We start from the raw sequence: 10,165 nt of genomic DNA, 5'->3' as shown, positions 1-10,165 counted from the left end.
CCCCACCTCAATCCCACATTGAAGAGGAAAAGGATTCAAAGTAACCAAAAAGTGAGTTTAAAACAACCAATAACCACGAGGAAAGTGAGGCTTGCATCCTCACGCTTTGTGCAAATAAGGCAGACGATCACACAAAAAAAAAAAAAAAAAAAAAAAATAAAAAAATAAGGATTAGAAAAAAATACATTTTCATAAGCATTTTACACATTATTTAAAACTATAATTTTAAAGGAGTTGTAATGAAACTATACATACACAGTATTCTAGAAGATTTATTCAGCTGTGACCAAGTTGTGGAATGATCTTCCTAATCGGGTAGTTGAATCAATAGAACTTCAAAAGTTCAAAGTTTGCAGCAAATGTTTTTATGTTGAACAGGCTGGACATAAGTCTTTTTATAGTTTTTATATGACATATCTGTTTTGACGTTGTTACTGTTTTTTAGAATGATTTTTTGTTAATTTGCTCTCATCATTTATTTATTTCCTTCTCAATGGACTATTTTTTCCTTGTTGGACCCTTGGCCTTATATCATCTTGCTTTCCTAACTAAGGTTGTAGCTTGGCTAGTAATGATAATAATAATAATAATTAATAATAATAATAATAATAATAATAATAATAATAATAAGCTTGGCTAATAATAATAATAATAATAATAATAATAATAATAATAATAATAATAATAATAAGCTTGGCTAATAATAATAATAATAATAATAATAATAATAATAATATACCAAACCTTTGAACTGCCTAATAATGTTTGTTTCATCGTACATTCCAGTAACATTCCAATACTTTCTTTGAGAACAGTATTTGTTTGTCTATGTCGGAACGTCAAAAGTCTTTGTTTGTTTTTTCAGTACGATAGCAAGTTATTGCACGAGCACACAGTACGAATGCAATTTAGGGAAATGACAACAAACGAAGTTTACAGTGTTGGAAAAATGTTTATTGTTGTACTCTCTCTCTCTCTCTCTCTCTCTCTCTCTCTCTCTCTTTACACACACACATTATATATATACTATATATATATACACACACATATATATGTATATATATATAGTATATATATACATATACATTATACATATACACACACACACACACATATATATATATATATATATATATTTTACCTATCCTAATCTGAAATAGAGTGTGATTTTTTCATTCGACATATCTAATTTCTACTGATTTTGCACTCAAACACAAACACGTGTCCATTCTGCGGAATTGGCATTGCAGATATTACATTCTCAAGCACATCAGCCCTATCGAGCACTAATACTCATGTCGGGTGTACAAATTAGTCGCCTCTGGAAAGCCCCTCCGAAATCAAACCATTGCTCTCTAGTCTTGGGTAGTGCCATTGCCTCTGTACCATGGTCTTCCACTCTCTTGGGTTAGAGTTCTTTTGCTTGAGGGTACAATTGGGCACACTATTCTATTCAGTTTCTCTTTCTCTTTTTTTTTTTTGTTCTTGTTCAAGTTTTATAGTTTATACAGGATATATTTATTTTAATGTTGTCACTGTTCTTAAAACATTTTATTTTTCCTTGTTTCCTTTCCTCACTGGGCTATTTTCCCTGTTGGGGCCCCTGGGCTTATAGCATTCTACTTTTCAAACTAGAGTTGTAGCTTAATAATAATAATAATAATAATAATAATAATAATAATAATAATAATAATAATATGTATACATTTTGACCAATACACGGACAAATGACCATCTCGAAATGATCAACTTATGGAGAAATAAATCCAAAGTCGATGTACTGTTGCTGTGAAATCATCAAGGCTCTGAACTTATTTGCCATCAAGTTGATTTTCTGAAACAGCCACCTAACAAACGACACGTTGCTAAATTTTCATCAGATTCAGTACACTCATTCTCAAGATATCTGGGTATCGAAACAGACGAAACCACATGTAAATGCGTGGCTATTTAGTTTGTTTTATTATTATTGTTACTAGCTAGCTGCAGCGCTATTTGGAAACCCAGGATGTTATAAGCCTACGGGCTCTAACAGGGAAAATAGTCCAGTGATGAAAAGGAAATGAGAAAACATAAATATAGTGTGCCTGAGTGTACCCTGAAGCAATAAAACTCTAACCCAAGACAGTAGAAGAGTATGATCAGAGGTTATGACATTACCCAAAACTAAAGAAACGGCTGGATTTTGGATTGTCCTTCTAGACGAGGTGCTTCCACAGCGAAAGAGTCTCTTCCACCCTTACCAAATGGAAAGTTGCTATTGAACAATAACAGGGCAGTAGTTAACCCCTTCAGTGAAGAATAATTTTTCAGTTATCATGGTGTTGTCAGGTGTGAGGAAAGAACAGAATTTGTAAAGAATAGGTCCCAACAATTCGGTGTATGTGTAGGCAAAGGTTAAAATGAACCGTAACGGTCCAGCAAGGGATCCAATGTAGTATTATCTGGTCAGTTAAAGGACCCAACAACTCTCAAGCGGTAGAAGACTCAAGCTGGAAGTTGATACATGTATTACATTTTAAAATATATAGCAAAAGCTGTTTACTGCATCTATTGGTATTTTCATTTATTATGAACAACTTCGGAATAGAACATGAATTTGTGAAAATTACTGATAAAGTTGTTTGTTCACATTCACGCTATTATTATTATTATTATTATTATTATTATTATTATTATTATTATTATTATTATTATTATTATTATTATTATTATTATTAGCTAAGCTACAACCCTAGTTGGAAAAGCAAGATGCTTTAAGCCCAAGGGCTCCAACAGAGAAAAATAGACCAGTTTGGAAAGGAAACTAGGAAATAACTTCCACAACGAATATGTTTTCCCATATACCACAACGAAAAATATTCTACTTATAAAAAAAAATGTTCTCTAAAAGCAGTATGGAAGGTATCTAAAATAAACTTACTGAAAAGCAACTTTGACATAGAGAAACTCACCTTCGCGCTGACTGTTCCTTATGACTCGGACCTTCTGGATCTTGGCAAGTTCTGCCCCGTCGAGAGCTGGAAAAAAGAGAGAGGCTTATGTGAGTATTGGCTATTTACATCAATGTTTTTCTTTCTCTATACCACAAAATTAGTGAACAAATTATGTAATACAAGGGACATAAATTAATAAATAAAATAGATGAATATATATATATATATATATATATATACAGTATATATACATATGTGTGTGTGTGTTTGCGTCTCTTCAAAAAGGATCATAAAAGAACCAAACGAAGTATAAATAAATCACTATTTTTCGACCAAACACATTGGCCCTCTTCGGGGGTGTAAAATAAAAATGAGGAATAAAATGGACAGTGACGATTTATATAGGAAAGCAAAAGGGTGTTTCCAATTGTTCTAAGTACATATATATATATATATATATATATTTGGGCTCAAGCCATGTCGTCCTGATGGAAGTTCCTATAGGGTAGCTTCCTAGGGTATATTACAACTACGGCGATATTCCCAGAGAATTTACCTTAAGGTACCAGAATTCTAACTCCTGGAGCGAGTATCCACTCGTGAAAGGGATATCGCGACATATCAGAGGACGTATTCTAGACACGTCACATGGCAATCTACGACCCTGAACAGAGATTTCGTCTCGTATGGAGGGAGATTGACGAGATACGAATTCGGGAAAGAAAAAGGGGAGTTGCTCCCAAGGCTTCCCTATCCCCCGATTCGTATGTGTGCCTGGCGCCAATCCTGCGCCATCTGCATTCCTTTTTGCGTAGCTTAACAACTCGGTGTTTTTTTCCTGTTTTTCTCGCAAATCTTGGATTTATTCAGCTTTTCATGGCTTCTCCGTCTTCGTTGGCCTCGGATAAGTTGAGTATAGTGTCTGTTATGTATAAATGTAGGCTCTTGGTAAAATTTTGAGTGATTAATAGGATTAATCTTTGACACAAGAGCCGTAGCCTACCAGAGGTGTCCTGGACACTGTCACTCACTAGGTATAAAATTAGTTAGTCAGAGTGACATTCCTGGTTGATTTGCTTAATAAATTTTAGCTATTTAGCTTTACATAGGATTTCCTTTCGTGCTTAGTATTATTTGGCGAAGTATTCGCCATTCTGGCCTACGCTAGGCCATGTAGCCTAGTCGTTTGGTCCTAGTACTTAATGCATGATTTTGGTTTTTCCGAGTGTAAATTAAAATTTTATTGAAGCTTTAGGCTATATTTTATACATTTTAGACTGTGTGGAATATTTCCAAGATTGTATACGTGAGAGTTTCGGTGAATTAGGTAATCGATTCTCTTGGTGCCTAGGCTAATTGCTTATGGAGCCTTAGTATACTTTATCATACTCCCCGGTTTGCTTTCTTTTCTTCGGAGAAGGTATGCAATCCCTCTCCCTCTGTTTAAGCCTTGGGCTTATCCCTAAGTGGTTTTTTCCGAATTTATTTTCGATAAAACTATACTAGGGTGTTACTGTACCTTCCTGTTCCAGCAAAGTCTGGTTCAAAGAGGGACAGAACAACAGAGTTTTTAGTCTGAGTCCGTGTTGTCTGGCTTGGGGCAGAGTCCCCCCTCGCTGACCTAACACTTACAAAGAGAGCTTAGCTCCCTTAGGTCACTACCGAAGGTTTCTGTAAGTTATGATTCCTTCTTTTGTGATCGACCAGACTAAGTCCTGTTGCTGTTCTCGGGGGAGGATAAAATCTTCCCTTGGGAGTAGCACGCCTTCCTTGCTTTGGTGCTCTGGAAGCTGGCAAGTATTGCTGGCCCTTTCCCTTAGATCTCCCTTAGGCTAAGACAAAGTTCTTGGCTGCGGGTGATCTGTCACTAAAGCAAGGTTGGCAGGACCCTCTTGTCCCTTCCCCCTCTATCTCCGTAATGGCCTAGCCATTACTGTACTGTACCTTGCCGGCCGGCAGAGCTGGCCGGCAGGGGTATTACTGTACTGTACGTCATTCTACTTCTGGACCTAGTATAGGTTGGGATGTGGAATTGACTAAGCCCATTGCCGGACGGCAGATATGCTGGCCGGCAAGGGTCTTATGTTTTCGAGTGCTGCCCGGACCTCTCTTGGTCCCTCATCCATGCCTGCCGGCAGAGCCGGACGGCATTGGTCAAGGAAGCCTTGAATTAAGTTTCTCCCCTTCCTTATATGCACTCTTTCGGTTGCCGGGCTTGGGGGGTTGTGTACACTCTTATCCCGGCATCCATTCTATTTTCTTCTAGTGCTGTACCTGTCCCGGCTGCCGGCCTATGAGGCCGGCAGCCGGGCAGGTGTAGTCTTCTGGTTCTTTTGCTGCCGGCTAGCATCGGTCTTGTACCTTTGCCGGCCGGCTTATGTAAGTCCTTGTCTGCCGGTCACCAAGAGTGTGGACCGGCAGCTGGGTACTACCTTGTGTAGTTGCTGGCCGGCAGTCATTGCCGGCCAACACTGGCTGTTGCCGGCCGGCAGCTGCTGCCGACCGGCACAGGCATTTGAACCAGATTGCTGCCGCCCTATAGCTGTTAAGTAGTATACTTTAAAGCTAGTTGTGGTGTGTGCCGGCCGGCAAAGGCAGGCCGGCACACATCCTCCTATACTGTACTAGTATTCTTCTGTATAGCATATACAGTAAGAAGAAAACTATAGTAAAGGTTTAGGTACAGCACTGTATCTTCTAACACTATTGTGCTTTCTTGCACAGCCCTTTGCTGCTGCCCTCAGATAGGAAGCAGAGTTCTTCCCTGTCTATTATCCAGGATTTTAAAATCATTGCCTAGGTGTGAGCTCCACCTGTTTCCTCTGGAAACCTTGCATTGGTTACTCTAGTAGAGATAAACCATTTTGGATTTTATTATCTGGAAGGCTGCAACAATGGGTTGTGAGGGGAAACACAAGTGTGTGTCTTTCCTTTCTGAATTGTTATGCTATACTATGCATATCCAGTGATACATAGTTCACTTGATACTCATGGAAATTTCTTCTCTTTACAGAAGGACACTCCGAAGTGGGGAAGTGCTTTCTGCAATGTCAGCAGCAAGAAACCTCTGCGGACATGAGTTTTGTAGGAGACACGCAGCATACGCTGTCTCCAAGGATGATCTCCGGTATTGGGACCCTCAGGTATGTACTGTGTGCACTAACCTGATTAATGAGACATTTAAATAGCTAGGAAGAAGCTTCGTACCTGGGTAAGGGGCTTCCAAAAGAACACTTCTGGCCCTTATCTTCCAAGTGAGAAGATGAGGGCGTATTTTTTCCCTAAGGCATCAGCTGATGCAGTGATTCCCCAGCCTCAAGAGGAGATCCCCTAAGTTCAGATCCAGGTGGATGCTGAAGTCGCGGTCGCGATGCAAGACATCCAGCTAAATGACAGGATATCTGATGTGGGACGGGTGTCAGGAGGAAGACCTCCTGGCAGAAGCCCAGGATGAAGTTCAAGCCCCTCTACATCGGCCGGTCTCCCAGTAGAGCTGGGACAGGCCCTCTCTTCTGTTGTTGGAATGATCCAACAAATGCAGAAGGAGAATCAGGAGAAGGCGGCTGCAATGGAACTGCGAATGCAGTGCCTTGCAGAATCTCATGGGCCCCAGAAAAAGCTCAATGTGAAAGACCTTCCCTTGTGCTCAGATGCTAACCCATGGAGGTATGCTGAGGCACATGCCGATGACGACTGGGAAAGATCGTCATCTCGGATAAGCTGGGCTCAGTTCCCCTGGAGGGTGGAATTCTGGCCCAGCAAGGCATCATATCCGGACTGTTATGTCCGGCTGAGGAAGGAACCAGCTTCAAAGGAGGAGACAGAGCCGATGGAGGTCATAGTGATGGACCATGCTAAGGCTCAAGCTCTACTTTCATCCTCGATGAAAGAGAGGGGCTTCTCTAACTCAAAGGTAGCTGCATTGAATAGGAAGCTCCCTTCCTTTGTGTCCTCGCCTACCTAGAGCCTTCCCCCTTTTTACAGAAAGGGTTTCTGGCTGTACTAAAAGCAATCGAGGCCGGCAAGTCTTGCCCCTCCCTAGAGGAGTGTAAACCCTTGTCGCTGGCCCTGCCTATGGACCACAAAGACTGGAAGGACGTCCATCTTACGTTCTCAGTGGGAAAGTTGGAGGCTGATATTGCCGGACGTCAGTTCGGCAAGGACCTCCCTAAGCTGTCTGACTTTCTTTTGCGAAGTGAGTTCGATACAAAAGAAAGACTGACTGCCTCAATGTCTCTTCAGACTACTCTCGAGACGATGGCAAGTGACCCCAAGGTCCATGAAATGTTCATGGTAGTGGCCAAGCCTCATCTGGCCACAGTGACGAAGGACCTTTATGGCTTCGTCAAGGCAAGGAGAGCTTGTAGGGAGTTCGTGTTTACCTCGGCTACGGTGAGGCACGAGCTAAAGAAACTAATCTCCTCCAACATTTGGGGAAAAGACCTTTTTTCCCTACCGACTTGGTCAAAGAAGTTTTTTGATAAAGCCTTGGAGAATAGAAACCTTCTCCAGAAGTGGGGCCTGGCTATCAAAAGAAAGTCTTCCCCGGATGAGGGTCCTCAACCAAAGAGGAAGACTATGAGGACTAGGCTACCGTCTCGGCCAGCCAAGTCTCTTAGACAGCACAGCAACTGAAATTGCCATTGCCCCCCAGTGCCCCAGATCGTGGCACAAACCCCGACCACCTTTCAGTTGGGTACCCCAGGCCGTGTCGACACAGTCCACGGCATTCACCCCAGCGTTCGAAGGGCAGTCTACTTCCTTTCGAGCTAAGCCTAGAGGAGCAGCCAGAGGCTCGTCTAGACGCCCCTCCAGGGGAAGGGGGATTCAGGGGTGGTCGTGGTCAGGAAGGCAAGACCTCAGGACGGCAGTCCAAGTGAGGTGATACCGGTAGGAGGGAGACTTCTGAAATTTCGGGGATCGGTGGACCTTCGATCCCTGGGCCCACGGCCTACTCAAGAATGGACTGGGCGGGAGCTGGTACAGCACTCCACCCCCGTACCTTCGGTTTTTCCAACACTCCACCCCCGTTATGGAGGAGTACGTTCAAGAACGGTTGGAGAAAAAGGGTGAAGCCCATCAATTTCTAAGGGAGGCTGTTTTGTGTTCCCAAGAAAGACTCGGAAAAGCTCAGATTCACTCTGGACTTGTCGCCACTTAACAAGTTCATAGTGAATTGCAAATTCAAAATGCTAACACTGCAACACATAAGGACCTTACTGCCCAAAGAGGGCATATTCCGTCTCTATAGACTTGTCAGACGCCTACTGGCACATTCCAATTAGCCATCGACTCTCCCCCTACCTAGGGTTCAGGCTACAACGAAGACTATACGCCTTCGGAGCCATGCCATTCGGGCTAAACATAGCCCCAAGGATTTTTACGAAGCTTGCGAGCGTAGCTCTCAAACAATTTTGCCTAAAGGGAATTCAGGTAGTAGCCTACCTGGACGACTGGTTGGTGTGGGCAGCATCCGAGACAGAATGCTTGCAAGCTTCCAGTCAAGTGATCCAGTTCCTAGAGTACCTAGGCTTCAAGATCAACAGAAAAAGTCTCGACTTTCTCCATCTCAAAAGTTCCAGTGGGACCTTTTGTCACACCGTTTCTCACCCCGCCGAAGAAAAGGAAGGAGATAGCGGGTTCTGTCAAGAGACTTCAAGATTCCGAAAGGATATCAAGACACGAGCAGGAGAGAGTACTGCGCTCTCTCCAGTTTGCTTCGATGACAGACCCAGTGCTAAGAGCACAGCTAAAGGATGCAATCGGAGTTTGGAGAAGTTATGCATCAAACGCGTGAAGAGATCTGAGAAGACCAGCCGCTTCGGCTAAGTACTCTTCTCAGGCCTTGGTCCCAGCCAGACATCTAAAGAAGTCAGGTTCTTCTTCAGCCACCTCCCCCGTCGGTGACGATTCACTCAGACGCCTCAAAGGAGGGATGGGGAGGTCACTCTCATCGGAAAAAAGTCCAGGGGACTTGGTCCAGGCTATTCAAGGACCTTTCTCATAAAACTTTCTAGAAGCTAGGGCAGTGCTCCTTACCTTAAAGAAAGTCTCCCCGCGTCATTCGTTCCACATAAAGTGGTAATAGACAGCGAGGTAGTTGTAAGATACTTGAATCGACAAGGATCGAGGTCACCACCTCTCAACCAGGTGATGTTGGCCGTCTTCCGATTGGCGGAAAAGAAGAAGTGGTACCTGTCGGCAGTTCACCTTCAAGGAGTCCGCAATGTGACAGCGGACGGCTCTATCCAGGTTCACACCGATAGAGTCGGAATGGTCCTTAGACGCAGGATCATTCTCCTTCATTCTGAATCAGTCCCAGAACTGCAGATAGACCTCTTTGCGACGAAAGACAACAAGAAGTTGCCCCTGTACGTGCCCCGTACGAGGACCCCTTAGCGGAAGCAGTGGACGCGATGTCCCTCGACTGGAACAGATGGTCCAAGATTTATCTGTTCCCTCCTCACAACCTTCTGTTGAGGGTCCTCAACAAACTGAGATCCTTCAAAGGGTAGCGGCAATAGTGGCCCACAAGTGGGCCGAAACAGCGTGTGGTTCCTCCTGGCATTGGAACCGTAGCTGAAGTTTGTACCACTACCACATCCAGTTCTGACCCAGCGAGTCCAGAAGTCAACTGTCTGCGCTTCATTACAGAAAACCCGGACCCTGCAGTTCATGATTTTCTCTCCCTAGCGGTGAGAAAGCGTTTCGGGATTTCGAAAGCCAGTATAGACTTCCTTGAGGAATATAAATGCAAATCTACTAGAAGGCAATATGAGTCATCTTGGAGAAAATTGGGTGGCCTTTTGTCAAGGCGAAGATTCCGCAGGAGATCTTGACAGACTTCTGCTTATCCTTTTTCCCCACCTCCATGGTCAAGGGTTGGCAGCGAACACGATTTCAGCGTTTAAGTCTGCTTTGACAAGACCCATTCTATATGCCTTCCAGGTCGACCTAGGTAACGAGATCTTTAATAAAGTCCCGAAAGCCTGTGCTAGGCTCAGACCTTCAGCACCCTCCAAAGCCCATTTTCATGGTCTTTAGACAAGTTCTTCATTTCGCTTCTCTGTTGAGCAATGAAGAGTGTGCGTTAAAGGATTTGACACAAAAGTTATTTTCCTATTTTGCCAGCTCGCATCCGGGGCCAGGGTTAGTGAGATTGTAGCCTCTCGAGAGAGGCAGGGTCGTGTTCAGTTCCTGGATGGGGAAGAACTGAACCTGTTTCCGAT

General features: G+C 43.3%; 1 protein-coding gene across 3 annotated transcripts in view; it reads right to left on the bottom strand.

Annotated features, from left to right (window-relative positions):
• The window catches only part of Pgant2 (polypeptide N-acetylgalactosaminyltransferase 2), a 415,237-nt gene that overhangs the window by 61,051 nt on the left and 344,021 nt on the right, over positions 1 to 10,165 (bottom strand). For all 3 annotated transcript variants that reach the window (XM_068383494.1, XM_068383491.1, XM_068383492.1), the window contains one exon: positions 2,955 to 3,020. In XM_068383494.1, the coding sequence (XP_068239595.1) occupies positions 2,955 to 3,020 (66 nt within the window). The remainder of the gene's footprint in view (positions 1 to 2,954; positions 3,021 to 10,165) is intronic.

This window comes from Palaemon carinicauda, chromosome 11, assembly GCF_036898095.1.
Source record: "Palaemon carinicauda isolate YSFRI2023 chromosome 11, ASM3689809v2, whole genome shotgun sequence".
Classification (NCBI taxonomy): domain Eukaryota; kingdom Metazoa; phylum Arthropoda; class Malacostraca; order Decapoda; family Palaemonidae; genus Palaemon; species Palaemon carinicauda.
Note: the sequence above shows the minus strand (reverse complement) of the source record. Positions and strands in the feature narration are given on the sequence as shown.